The 15,158-nt window shown below is 35.4% G+C and overlaps 1 protein-coding gene across 4 annotated transcripts in view; it reads right to left on the bottom strand.

The window, feature by feature from the left end:
- The window catches only part of PRMT3 (protein arginine methyltransferase 3), a 137,298-nt gene that overhangs the window by 72,036 nt on the left and 50,104 nt on the right, over positions 1 to 15,158 (bottom strand). For all 4 annotated transcript variants that reach the window (XR_010338349.1, XR_010338348.1, XM_012456488.2 and 1 more), the window contains exon 11: positions 2,591 to 2,669. Coding sequence is in view for 2 of the 4 variants with exons in the window: in XM_012456488.2 (XP_012311911.1) it covers positions 2,591 to 2,669 (79 nt within the window). In the remaining 2 variants the exon portion in view is untranslated. The remainder of the gene's footprint in view (positions 1 to 2,590; positions 2,670 to 15,158) is intronic.

A 15,158-nucleotide genomic window follows, 5' to 3' on the forward strand; every position in this document is an offset into this window, starting at 1 on the left:
TTTTAAGTCATTAAATGTTACAATTTGTGTATCCCTAATCTGAAAATCTGAAATCTGAATTTGAGCACTGACATGAACCCAAGGAAATGCTTACTGGAGCGTTTCAGATTTCAAATTTTCAGATAAGGATGCTCAACCAGTAAGTATAATGCAAAGATTGTACTTCAAAACCCCCAAAACACAAAATCTGAAACACTGAAGGTCCCAACCATTTCGGATAAGGGATATTCAACCTGTAGTAGTCATTAAAAAACAAAGCCATTGCAATCATAGGAAGTTATAGCCAATTGTTGCAGGGTAAAATTTATCTAAAAATTCTATCCAGGTTCTTGACAGAGATTGGGAACATATCTTGAAATGGTTGCAGAAAATAAAGTGATAAAATGGGCACATTTTGAAAAAGAAAGGCAATCCATTTAAATGCTATTATAAAAAGAACTCTCTTGTTCTGGAGAATTTTCTCTGTTCTTTATGTTTTGGCCTCACTGATTTTTAACTGTACCAGAACTGCCAGAGTAATTTCATAGAACTTGGATGGTAAGAGGCATAACTATGGTGAAGTCCTTTACATCAATAGTTTGAAATGCCTCCCCCTTTTATGTTTTACCAACTGTATTCTGACCATGGAAACCATTTGCTGATTTTGAAACTTTGAGAAAAGTAAGATGCAGGGAGGTAAGTGAAGGAGGACAGGTGCTGTTCAATTCAGTTTTAGTGATTGTTTTAATGATTCAATTCCATAAACATGTATGATGCTCCATCTACGTCCCAGAAGCAGTGAAGCTCATTTAAGAGTTAAAGCTAAACAAACATATCCCTGTTCTGAAAAACAATTATTTTGTCTGTCTGCAATTTCTCACAGCAGAAGGTCTGTAAAAACAGAATCTCACACTAAGTATGCAGAGTTAATATGATTAAATGTTTTCCAGAAACATAAAAAGAAAGCCTTCCAAATTTATTAGGATCCATTTATATGAGGATTGGGTATGTTGCACTTTTAAAACTGATTAGAAACCAGTCACTACTTTAAATATTCTCACAAAATCACAGAGAAGTCGGGATTTTTACATATTTAGTGAAGTCAAGAATAATCTCCAATTTAGTATGAAACATGCCATTGGCAAAAAAGGGAAAAAAATGACATGAAGATTAAAAATAAAAAGGGATTTGTTAGATTTGAATATGAGTATCTAAAAGCTTCTAAACTCTAGCCTTTAGATATTTATTTATTTTTTTAAATTGTACTTCAGGTTCTGGGGTACATGTGCAGATCATGCAGGTTTGTTGCATAGGTACATACACGGCAAGGTGGTTTGTGAGGGACTCCATCCCCTTCATCATCTTTATCTGGCAGTTCTCGCCATGTTATCCCTCCCCAACCTCCCCACCCCACGCTGTCCTTCCCCAGCCCCCAGCAACAGACCTCAGTGTGTGATGCTACTCTCCCTGTGTCCATGTATTCTTATTGTTCAACACCCGCCTATGAGTGAGAACATGCGGTGTTTCATTTTCTGTTCTTGTGTAAGTTTGCTGAGAATGTTGGTTTCCAGATTCATCCATGTCCCTACAAAGGACACGAACTCATCGTTTTTTATGGCTATATAGTATTCCACGGTGTATATGTGCCACACTTTCCTTGTCCAGTCTATCGTCAATGGGCATTTGCGTTGGTTCCAGGTCTTTACTATTGTAAACAGTGCCACAATGAACATTCGTGTGCATGTGATAATAGAATGATTTATGATCCTTTGGGTATATACCCAGTAATGGGATTGCTGGGTCAAATGGAATTTTTATTTCTAAATCCTTGAGGAATTGCCACACTGTCTTCCACAATGGTTGAACTAATTTACACTCCCACCAACAGTGTAAAAGTGTTCCTATTTCTCCACATCCTCTCCAGCATCTGTTGTCTCCAGATTTTTTAATGACCACAATTTTAACTGGCGTGAGATGGTATCTCAATGTGGTTTTGATTTGCATTTCTCTAATGACTAGTAATGATGAGCATTTTTTCATGTTTGTTGGCCTCATATATGTTTTCTTTTGAAAAGTGTCTGTTCATATCCTTTGCCTACTTTTGAATGGGTTTGTTTTTTTTTCTGTAAATCTGTTTTAGTTCTTTGTAGATTCTGGATATTAGCCCTTTGTTCAATGGGTAGATTGCAAAAATTTTTTCCCATTCTGTTGGTTGCCGGTTCACTCTAATGATTGTTTCTTTTGCTGTACAGAAGCTCTGGAGGTTAATTAGATCCCATTTGTCTATTTTGGCTTTTGTTGCCAATGCTTTTCGTGTTTTAGTCATGAAGTACTTGCCTATGTCTATGTCCTGAATGGTTTTGCCTAGGTTTATTAAAGGGAGCTTTTTACAAAAAGCATTCTTGAGAATACCATTACCTTGGAGTCCTGCATATCTTATATAATATTCTTTCAACAATATAGTAAACAAATGTCTTAAACTTTCTTGTAATGGAAACATCTTTCATGTCTATTGGGAACTTTCTCAGTCATGCATAGTTTATTTGAAATCCAAAGGTTCATTTGGTTCTGCTAGACTAAAATAAGATTAAAACCAGAATTTGATACTCACCTGAGCCTCCTTTTGCCAAGTATTTGTTCTTTGCATAAAGGACAGAATCTAACATAGACTCAAACAGAAGAAAGTAGCCCTGCATAAAAAAGGGGAAAAGAAAAAAAAGAGTTTAGAAGGGTGCAACATCCTCATAAGCAGGTCAATTTAAATATCAGTGCTACTCTTTATTATTATTATTATTATACTTTAAGTTCTGGGGTACATGTGCAGAACATGGTTTGCTACATACGTATACACGTGCCATGGTGGTTTGCTGCACCCATCACCCCGTCATCTACATTAGGCATTTCTCCTAATGTACATTACATTAGGAGTAATGTAATCTATATTAGGCATTTCTCCTTCCCCAGTCCCTCACTCCCCTGCTAGGCCTCCCCTGGCCACCCAGGGACTACTCTATTAATTACAAAATAATTTTTGCTTCTGCCATATATTTAATAATATTCTGCAAAATCTGAAACTATATTTTTACAGTAAAAGTCATTAGAAAATCAGGCCAGCTTATAAAGTGAACCCAGAAAGTTTACTGTGGTAAAATATACAGAATCTTCTTTATCTATGATTCTACTTTCCAGACTACTGTTTCTTCCTCATTAAAGAAAATTCAGATACAAATTATTAACAAGCCCTATAACTCCCCAGAATGATGCAATATCCATCTCGAGCAGTGGTTCTCCACTTGATTTTGCCCCACTGGGGAACATGTGGCAATGTCTGAGTCATTTTTGATTGTCACAGCTGGGGGTGGGGTGTGAATAAGATGCTACTGGCATCTACTAGGTAGAGCCAAGGAACATTGGTAAATATCCTACAATGCACAGGACAGCCTCTCACAAAAAAGAACAACCTGGTCCAAAATGTCAATAGTGCTAAGGTTGAGAAGCTCTAGTCTAGAAAACCATTTCCCAAATAATTTCCTGTCTAGTGACTTTCTTTTTTGGTATACTAAAGAAAGAAAGAAAGAAAAAAAAAAAGAAATGGGAGGGATCCTTAGTCAAAAAGGTTTAAGAAACACCAGCTGCCATATACCCCATTAGAGATTCATAATGCACGTGAGCACACAAAAAGTTCTGAGTAGTTGTTATGGTGAAGAGAACTGCTGAACATATTTTAAGTATTACCTACTTTCTGACTACAGATCTTTTTTCCTATTTAACATCTATCCACACCTTGCAGAACTAGTGTTTATGGAAATACAATTCATGAAATATGATCCTGGTATACTACTGATTTTAGAGTATGATAATGAATCCTATACCAAGAAAGGATAATAATATAGTACGATGAAAAAAGAATTTGCCACTATTGGTGTCACAAATATACTAGATTCTTTTTTTTTTTTTTTAATATACTACATTCTAATACTACACTTCACAGTTTATTATGCAAATGACAAATAATCATGACTGAGAAATCACTACCAGTTTCAGTCTTTCTCCTTCTAGGGTCCAACCCCCCAACTGCTCAAAGCAGCAGGAAAAGTCAAGTGCTCAGCACACAGAACACCTTATTGCTTACGGTGAACCAACATGAATTTTACCTTTACTTTAGCATTCTATACCAAAACTGTTCTCATCACTCATTTGTTCTGTGCACAGATAAATGCCCAGCGGGGTAACTATAATATTCTTTAACCACATCAACAAAAAATATTTTAAAGGTTTCTCTAGAACAAGAAAAACCGCAAACCCAGAACAGATAACCTTCCCAAGAGATTAACAGCAATTTTAATGTATGGAAAATATAGCTCTCATGCTTGAATAAAGGAACTGAACTGAATTGCTAGCAACTCTACATTGATGTTGACCTATTATTCCCAACCTACCAACTCACTGATATGAAAATAACTGCCTATGAAACAGAGGCTTAGGAACAAAGCTTGTTTATTAATGTGTTACGTTAGGAAAATTAAGGATTTGGTGGAAACTTGTTTTTCTGGATACAGTACTTCAGTAGTATGTCAAACTCGGATTATGCAAATAAATGCTTACAGTGAATTATAATTTATGCCAAGGAATTATTAAATGGAAGGCATCTAACTTATAAGGAAGAGACTAGCTGGTAAAACTATTAATAGATTAGGTGAAAAAAAAAAAGTCCCTATTTGCAAGATTGCTGTGTTTTAAAACTAAAAATAAATAAAATTCACACTTTAGTACACATTAAATACAAAGGCCAAAAAAAGTTTAAGTATTGATTTGTCACTGTCAAATTGCTTTCTAGTATTCTAGCTCTATTTTTCAGCTCAGCTGTTACCTTATCACAAAGAACTTCTCTGATGCTCCTACATAAAATATCCTTTTTCTTTCACTAAGCTCCATTTTTTTATCCTGCTTTGTATTTCATCATAGCACTTATGAATTAAAATACTATTTATTTGCTTTTATTTTGTCTCCTTACTAAAATGTAAGCTCCAAGATCAAAGACTTCAGCATATTATTTGAAGCTATATTCCTGAGGGCTGAAAATGTGTCTGACACATAGTAGGAATTCAATACATAACTTTAAAATGAATAAATATTATTATTAATGTTGTATGTGTGTAATACATCTGTTAAAATGAAACCTTGCTTTTTGTTATTTTTGTAGTACAAATTAAAATGTCATTTAAAAATAATATTTTTTTCTAAAATTAAAACTGATAATAGTGGTGATAATTGTTAAAATTATTGTAATGCTTCTATAAGAATTATTTCATTTAATTCTTCCCCAAAGCACCATTTATTGTCATTCCAATCTAATTTATTTATGTTAAGTAAGTTGAGATCTAAAAAAAACAGTTCACAGTTACACAAACGGGAAGTGAATGAGACAGAATTTGAACCATGATCTAACTACAAAAGTTCTGAATCGCTCTTTTATGTTGCCTCTTAAATTGATTTGCCTAATTGAAAATAAGATTTAGTAGGTGCATGACACTACATTTGTAGTTAAGGATTCAAGCATTCCCAAAGTGAAAAATTTTCCATAGACCATATTAAACAAGATTAGAATTTACAACAGGTATGCGATCATTTCTGAGCAATATCTCAGTTGGCAACTGGCTCTTAGCCACCATTTACTGTGAAAATATTAGTTTCGAAAAATCAATGCACATACTAGAATATACACAGAACTAATATGACATTTGTGAGATAAAATACCCAGTTAAAAATATTAGCAGATGAAAAGATTCATATATGTATTGCTGATGGTCATTGTCCTTTCTCTCAACTTTCCACTTTGCTAAACTTCATTTTACGACAGGCTCCCTATGTGATACAACAGCCTTTAAATTCCTGGGAATTGTCCTTGGTTCTGAACCAAGTCATTTATTACTGATATCAGAAGGCTTTGGTCCAAATGCCCTGCTCATCTGTAGTGTAATTCAGACTGTAATTTCACAGGCTGCTGCCTCACCTGTAGGGGTGCCATCTGGAAGGAGGATCACACCTGATATTTTCTCCCATGATACTCATGGGCATTCTTCTTTCAATAGTGACATTTACTTTAAAAAAATTAAATACTGCACTTATACTTTATTACTAAAAAGGAACATATGGAATTAAATCAGGGACTAGAATATTAATGTCATTCACTGAAGTGGGAATCTTATTTTTAAAACGGCTGCTCATGGTATCTTCTTGGATTAGATACATTAGTGATAAATGAATCTTTTGATACCTTCAGTATAAGGTGTTTTCTAACGTTTTTTAGTTCAAATAACTGAATTACTGGTACACCTCTAGGCAAAATTTGACTATTAAAGAAAAAGAGAGTTACAAATAAAATGGAAGAGTTAAACTGAAGGATGTTAGCAAAGAATCAATAATCTAAATATTTAAAGATAAAAGATTATCTGCAACAAATACAGAAGCCTACAAAATCTAATCATAATTTCCAAGTAGTATATCTCTGAATCGTGAGTATTTGATAACATTTTTTCCAATATTACTCTCAAATTCTGTAACATTCACTGCAGACAGAATTTTTTTATGTGACTGGAGCTAGCAGTCAGTTCTATTAACTGGAAACAAGACATTTTAAGTAAAAACAAACAGATTTGTTTGCCAGAATTTTTTGAGGATATACCCACTGATGGGAATCCTCAGCATCTTCCCTGTCTAAACCAGATTTTAGATAATATCCAAGTTTGGTTATTTTAAATAGAAGAAAAACAAATTTATGAACAATTGCCAAGTGAAGAATCCTCCTGGAATTCCATGATTTCTACCCTCCTACTCCTAGTCTTCAAACTAGGAGGAGGAAACTCAGGAAGGAGAAAACACTAAACAAATGCTGTGGAATGGAGTGAGTAAATCAATTTGTTTACAATTTACAATTGTTTGTGAGTAAAACAATTTTACTTACTCTATTCCACAGCATTTGTTTAGTGTTTTCTCCTTCCTGAATTTTTCCAAAGTAGTCACTTTGGTTTGCATGGAAGAAAACCAACTGTATCCTTTATATAGTCTTGTCAATAGTTTGTGTTCCTATTAAACTGATTTTACATAAATAAGCAGGCAAACAAACACAATAAGCTCTTGGTAAACAATGCCAACTGAGAGAAGTAGAGCAGTGGCAGCATGCTGAAGGTGGGTTTGTGTTCAGAAAGAGCCACAGGAACCTAGCAATATGTTATATAAAAAGAATGCAGAACATCACGAATTTGGTGAATTAGTAAAATGCAGGTTGGTTATGGAATCTGGATTTCACAAAATACAAAATACATTGTCATAATGTCACTCTCCAAGAAAATCTTCCTTGATGTCCCATACCAGGTCAGGTAGCCTTTATAATGTGACCCAAATTACAAGCTAACTTACTATCAATGCATAGAAATGATCATTTTAAAGCAGAGTTTCTCGATATTGGCACTAATGACATTTTGGGCCAGATAACTTTATCTGTAGGGGCTTTCCTGTCCATTGACGGACGTTTAGCAGCATTCCTGGGCTCTACCCACCGCACCATTATCCCCACCCAATCTACAGTCCCAAATTCTAACAATCTGAAATGTTTCCAGTGATTGCTCATGACTCAGATATCCCCAGGAGTGCGAAATTGTCTCCTCTTCCACATCACTGAAAAACCACTGTTCTAGAGGTATCCGAAATACAAATAAATAAGCATTCTTTCCTAATCTACTGTTCTCTGCTTAAAAAGAAAAAAAAAAAAAGTACCAAAGCTGGCCAGGTGCAGTGGCTCACACCTGTAATCCCAGCACTTTGGGAGGCCAAGGTAGGCAGATCACCTGAGATCAGAAGTTAGAGACCAGCATGGCCAATATGGTAAAACCCTGTCTCTACTAAAAATACAAAAAATTAGCTGGGCATGGTGGTGCACACTTGTAACGTCAGCTACTCAGGAGGCTGAGGCAGAAGAATCGCTTGAACCCAGGAGGCGGAGGTTACAGTGAGCTGAGACTGGACCACTGCACTCCAGCCTGGGGAACAAGAGGGAAACTCCACTTCAAAAAAAAAAAACGCATCAAAGTTAAGGTGCACAGAATGCAATGTAATCTCTATTTACTTCACTGTTATAATAGCCTTAGATATCAAACATTTGAACTGCAAAGTTTTTTCAATAATTCCCCAGCCTATCACTTGACCCTTCCATCTTTTTTTTTTTTTTTTTTTTTTTTGAGACGGAGTTTCGCTCTTGTTACCCAGGCTGGAGTGCAATGGCGCGATCTCGGCTCACCGCAACCTCCGCCTCCTGGGTTCAGGCAATTCTCCTGCCTCAGCCTCCTGAGTAGCTGGGATTACAGGCACGCGCCACCATGCCCAGCTAATTTTTTGTATTAGTAGAGACGGGGTTTCACCATGTTGACCAGGATGGTCTCGATCTCTTGACCTCGTGATCCACCCGCCTCGGCCTCCCAAAGTGCTGGGATTACAGGCGTGAGCCACCGCGCCCGGCCCCATCTTAAAATATGCTAACGCTAACCACCTAATTTGTCATAAATGTGATAATGAAATTACACGAGCGTTTTCAAAGTAATTATATAAAATCCTTTTGGGTAAGATGCTTTCCTTACAGCTCCACAGTGACTGATAAAGATTATATTACACTGTTATGCACCTGGCAAAATACTGGCGGCTGATGATATCACTCAATAGGGATACCTTTACCCTTTGCACTTACTTGCCATAGAATAGGTAGGAAAAATGTTGTGTTGGCATCTATATATACACACACAGACATCTCTGTACAGTGTTTAAGGTATTTTGCCAAGATAAATTTCTCAACCTAGAATTCTTGGATTAAAGGATATGCACATTCAAAATTTTGAAATGTATCATCAAACTGCCCTACAAGACTATGACAATTTTTATTCCCACAATTACATGAGTGGAATAAAGACCTAAATGTAAAAGGGAAAGGTATAGAGTTTATGGAGAATATTTTCATGTTCCTGCAGGAAAAAAGTACTGATCATAAAGACCAATACATTTGACTATGTTAAAATCCAGAACCTCTGCTCATAAAAACAATTAAGTCAGAGTCTGAAAAGATATTGGCCAGCCACACACATATACACATTTGTACATTTTACGTCTCCAATGAAGAATACTAATTGTTAAAAGAGAGTACACAACCCAAAAGAAAAATGGGCAAAATAATTATATACAATTACTTCATAAAACAAAAATATTTTACTTCATTAGTAATTCAAACACAATGGGAGACTACTACATGACTACCAGATTAGCAGTCACACAATACCCAGGGTTGAGAAGTCCATGGAGGCATGAAATAAAATTTTTCTACAGTACTTTGGAAAAGTACTTCTGCATTGCCTAATAATGTGTAAGAGCAGCACACCCTGTGATCTAGCAACTCTAATCCTAATTGTATACCTAGACATGAGTGCTTAAGTATAACAGCACACATGTACAAGTATACTATAGTACTATTATTTGCATGACAAAAAACTGGAAAGTACCCAGTGCCCAACAACAGTAAAATTAAAAAAACACTTCCCTAAGATGTGTTTTCTTCTGGTACATTCATACAAGGGCATCTATAGAAATGAAAATAAATTATCCTTATAAGCAATGTAAATGAATGTTATGAACATGACTCAGTGAAGAAAGCAAAAAACCACATTTTAAAACAAAAATATATGTTTTGCTCTATTCATAAAAATTTTAAAAACTGGTAAACATAAACTACACTGTTTACGGATGTAAGTGTAAGTGGTAACAGCAAAAAGAAAGGCAAGGAAATGATTATCATAAAGGTCAGGAGAGTGGTTACCTCTGGGGTAGGAGCTGTAACTGAGAAATGATATTTGGATGTCTCCTTTCTATATTTTCATCTGGCTGATAATCACATAGATGTTCATTATATAACTATTTGTTATCCTGTACCTGTAAGTTTATGTAATTTTCTGTGTATATTACATTTCATAACTAAAAAGGTTATACAAGGAAGATTTATATGACTAGCATATATAATATACAATAATATGGGTGAAAGCAAAAAGAACAGATTCATATCTGCTTATAAATGGTTATAACATGTGTGGAACAGTACACAATTAGAGAATTGATTGCCTCTGTGGATGGAATATAATAGCAGGGGTATAGGAAAGGAAGGAGACTAACTCTTCAATATAAACTCTTTCATATCTTGGGAATTTTGTCTCATGATTATATATTATTTGTTCATAAAATTTTAAAAAAGAAAAACAAAAAGGCTAATAATCACAAGCTAAAAAGACAATAGTTTTTAATACTTTATTTTGGAAAGAAAAAGTGAGGCTGATTTTTAAAAAGAAACGATATTATAGGAAAAGATTGTTAGAGAGGTTTAAAAAAGGAAAAATCAATAAAGTGCTATACAGAAGAAATCCACTTTTAACCTATCTATGTTTTTATATTTAAAGAAAAAGGGTGGGAAAACCCATCACATTTAAACATTAACCATAAGAAAATTATAGTTAATTATTAATACCAAACAAAGATGACTAAAGAATCAAAAACATTATCAGGGACAAAGAACATTAATAATGATAAAGAAGGCAAATTAAGAATAACACATAATAATCTAATGTGTATGCACCTAATAACCACATAAAAATACCTGAAGCAAAACCTGATAGAACTGAAAAGAGAAACAGACAATCCTGAATCCTAGGTAGAAATTTCATTCTTCTTTCAGTAATTAACAGAATTAGTAGACAAAATAAATACAGATTTTAAAGACTTGAACAATACAATCAACCAACTTGACTCAAATGGCAATTATGTAACACTCCAACAATAACAGAGTACTTCCTTCTAAATCAATGTTAACATTCAATGAGAGAGACCATATGCTGGGCCATAAAGCAAGTCTAAACAAATTTAAAGGAATGATAGCATAAAGAGCATGTTCTCTTATCACAACCAAATTAAATTAGAAATTAATAACAGAAAGATATTTTAAGTTAAACATGCAAAAAAAAAAAAAAGAAGTTAAACATGCTTCTAAATAATCCATGGACCAAAGCAGAAATCACAAGGGTATATTTTGAATTGAGTAAATTTGTTGGATGCAGCTACAGCAGTCATTAGAGGGAAATGTATAGGTTTAAATGTGATGAAAAAAGCAAGGTACAGAACAGTATGTAGAATATGCCTATCTTACACTGAATATGAGGTTCATTGCTTTATCCTGCCTAGAGCAGTGCCAGGTATATAGTAGCCACACTATTTGTTAAGTGAATGAGTATGCCAAGGGGTAGAAATATACACACATTTATAATACAATGAAATATTTTAAGAAGGATGTACTAGAAACTGCATTTTGTTGGGGACTGGGGGTAGGTCTTGAGTAATAGGGTTAAAGATTAAAAAAAGACAAAATTTATTATATCTATATATTACTCAAAAAATGACAGTAAAATTTTACATGTATTAGTCACAAATATCTGTCAGAGAAGCTCCTATTTACCTCTTACTTAACTTGATCACTACCTTCCATGCGAGAATAAGAATCATGGTGATAACTGCCACTTACTAGGTCCCTATAATATGCTTGCCATTGTTCCGCAAGATTACTTTCTTTCATTTCTCTCACCTTCCAACATACAGTCCCATTTTTTTAAGTCTTGTGGACTTCTAGAGAACATAACTTAGCACAAGAAATAATTTCCTCTGCATGTTCTAAAGTTTAAAAAACTTGCTTTAGTTTAAGTTTTTCTCCCACTAGATGGCACCCTCACTTAATCAACAAAAGACTGACAGTCAAATCGGTCCTTTTCCACAAACTGCGGAAAACTGTCCAATAATCAAGCCTATCAAAAGAAAAAGTGAACTTTAAAATCTTTCCAAAGGCATGTGTGGGTCTTATTCCAGATGCACAAAAAAAAGCTTCTAAAACAATATTGCCAATCTACCATGGTGGGTGAAAAAATTCATTAATGATAACTGGATATTCCACTCTTAAAACTAATTAATGTTGGCCAGGCATGGTGGCTCATACCTGTTATCTCCACACTGGGGAGGCTCAGGAGGGAGGATCCCTTGAACCCAGGAATTTGAGATCACCCTGAGCAAGAGAGGGAGACCTCGTCTCTACAAAAAAAATTAAAAATTAGCTGGGCATAGTGGCACATGCCCATAGTCCTAACTACTTCAGAGGCTGAGGCAGGAGAACAGCTTGAGCCCAGGAGATCAAGGCTGAGTGAGCCATGATTGTGCTACTGCACCCAGGCCTGGGCAACAGAGCAAGACCCTCTTTCTCAAAAAAGGAAAGTAAAACTACAGTCATTACCAAGTATCCCCTCCCTTTTTTTAGATAGCGTCTTCCTCTGTCACCTAGGCTGGAGTACAGTGGCATGGTCTTGGCTCACTGCAACCTCCACCTCCCAGGTTCAAGCCATCCTCTTACACTGGGATTACAGGCACACACCACCATGCCAGGCTAATTTTTGTATTTTTAGTGGAGATGGGGTTTCACCATATTGGCTAGGCTAGTCTCAAACTCCTAACCTCAAGTGATCCACCCACCTCAGCCCTCCAAAGTGCTGGGATTACAGGTGTGAGCCACCATGCCTGGCCCCAAGCACTTTTATTAAAGAGAATTATAATATTACATAGCAACAGTGTGTGCTATGGTCTGAGTGTGTTCCCCAAGTATGTTAAAACTTAATTACCAATGTGATAGTATTTAAAGGTGAGGTCTTCAAGAGGTGATTAAGTCATGAGAGCTTGGAAAGGATTGAGGCCCTTAAAAAAGAACTTGAGGAATTGGGATCATTCCCATCTATTCCTTCCGCCATATGAGGATACAGCAATAAGGCACCATCTTGGAAGTCAAGATCTGGCTCTCGCTAGACATTCAACCTGCTGGAACTCTGATGTTGAACTTGCAACCTCTAGAACTCTGAGAAATAAATTTATTTTGTTTACCTAGTCTCAGGTATTTTGTTATAGCAGCACAAATAGACTAAGACACAGTGATTCTAGAATACTTATGTAGACTTTAGAAGCTATAGGAAATAGTTACTGACAGTATGACTCAGTATATAAAGAACAAGACCTCATTATGTTTCCAGCAACAATACATTTTAGGATCTACTGACACTCTGAATACAACAGATATGCTAGGAGGAAAAAAAGAACATCTTATTAGATGCATCAGTAAGCTGGCTTTCACCTTGAGAGCATTTGCTAAACCTAGTGAATGAACAGGAAACAGGAGACAAAGCTCATAGTTCAACCAGAGTGAGGACTCTAAGAAGAAACTGCCCTAAATAACAGAGCTAGGACAAACATATCTACAGAGCAAATGTGAATTTACAATCTCATCTGCTGTTGCCCACTGCTCCAATTCAGTTTAGAACCTTGGTGCTGAGTAGTCAAACACATACTTCCTCTCTAACTCCACCCCATCCCCAATAAGCATAAGACAGACCCCAAACATACAACCCTGATTTACAACGCCAGGGGGACAGGAAAAAGCCGAAAGTCAATAATTTAAAAATAACCCTTCAATACACTCTTTGGTAACACTGTGGGAAAACGGGTATTCTCATTCTGTTGTTGGTAAGAAAGTCAAATGGTACAAGGAAAATTTGGCAATAACCAGTAATGTTGCCCTCTCTCTCCCTTTCTCCATCCCTCTAGAACTGGCCTCAAGCAATCTTCCTGCCTTGGCCTCGCAAAGTGCTGGGATTACAGGTAGAAGCCACCATGCCCAGCCCTCATTAGTCCATCATTTGATCCATCAGTCCTACCTCTAGCAATATAAAATGACATTACACATGTACAAGAATATTCAATACAATATTTGTAATAGCAAAAAATAAAATTCAAATGAGCATTAATTACGTAGAAATGTAATTATCGATACAATTTATTCTACATGAGAATAAAAAAACATATTTGCAATATACTTTAGTCTAGGCTGGGGGTATGTGCAGAATCAATCAAATACATATCTAAGAAAGTTGGTGCACATGTGTGTACAGCCATAAAAAGGAAGGAGAAATCTCTCTATAGAATGATGAAGTGATTTCCAAGATAGAATTTTTAACTGAATAAAAGCAAAGTATAGAACAATATCTAGAATATGCTAACTTTGGCAAAAGGGTGAATATATACATATCTAATATATTCAAAATAACCCCAAAGATAAAAAGAAAATGGTCATCTATCCACAAAGGAAGATGACAGAAGAAAAAACATAATCTCCTGTTATCTTAAAATATACATAAAAATTACTAAAAACTTGGTAATTTTTTGCATAACTAAAACACAAAATTAAACTAACAAGGGAAAAAGAAGCAATCCTCCCCAAAACTGAAGAAGAAAACACTGAAATCTGGTTGCATGTCAAGTTAGTAACATAAAAGGAGAAAATAGCCACTACAAGTGACTTAAAAAACAACAGTATTTTGACGTACATTTCTCATGAGATACATTCTAAAAGAAAAGAAAATGTAAACAAATTTTAAGCTGCATTTAGAAATCTACTGCTTAGTAGTAAAGTTGGTGTTAAATGCCTTCACTGCTAAATTATAGCAAACATTTAAAGAACTAATATTGATTACTCTCAAACTCTTCCAGAATATCAAGACGGAGGATTTCTTCCAAATTCATTCTATGAGGTTAGCATTACACAGATAACAAAATCAGTCAAAGACACTACAAAAAAGAAACAGCAGGCCAATATCCCAGATGAACACAGATATAAAACTCCTTAACAAAATACTAGCAAACCAAATCCAGCAGCACATCAGAAGATCACTTGCCATGATCAAGTAGGATTTATCCCAGAGATGCAAGGATGATAAAATGTACACAAATCAATAAACATGATACTTCAAAAAAAATGAAGGACAAAAACCGTATGATCATCTCAATAGACACAAAAAAACCATCTGATAAAATTCAACATCGCTTCATGATAAATATTCTCAACAAGTTAGGCATAGAAGGAACGTACCTCAACACAATAGAGGCCATCAATAACAAACCCACGACCAGCAACATACTGAATGGGGACAAGCTCAAACCATTTCCTCTAAGATATGGACTAAGACAAGGATGTCCACTTTTACCACTTTTCAACATAGCACTAGTTGGAAAGA

This window comes from Aotus nancymaae, unplaced genomic scaffold, assembly GCF_030222135.1.
Source record: "Aotus nancymaae isolate 86718 unplaced genomic scaffold, 86718_ANA_hifiasm-v0.15.2.pri h1tg000059l, whole genome shotgun sequence".
NCBI classification, from domain to species: domain Eukaryota; kingdom Metazoa; phylum Chordata; class Mammalia; order Primates; family Aotidae; genus Aotus; species Aotus nancymaae.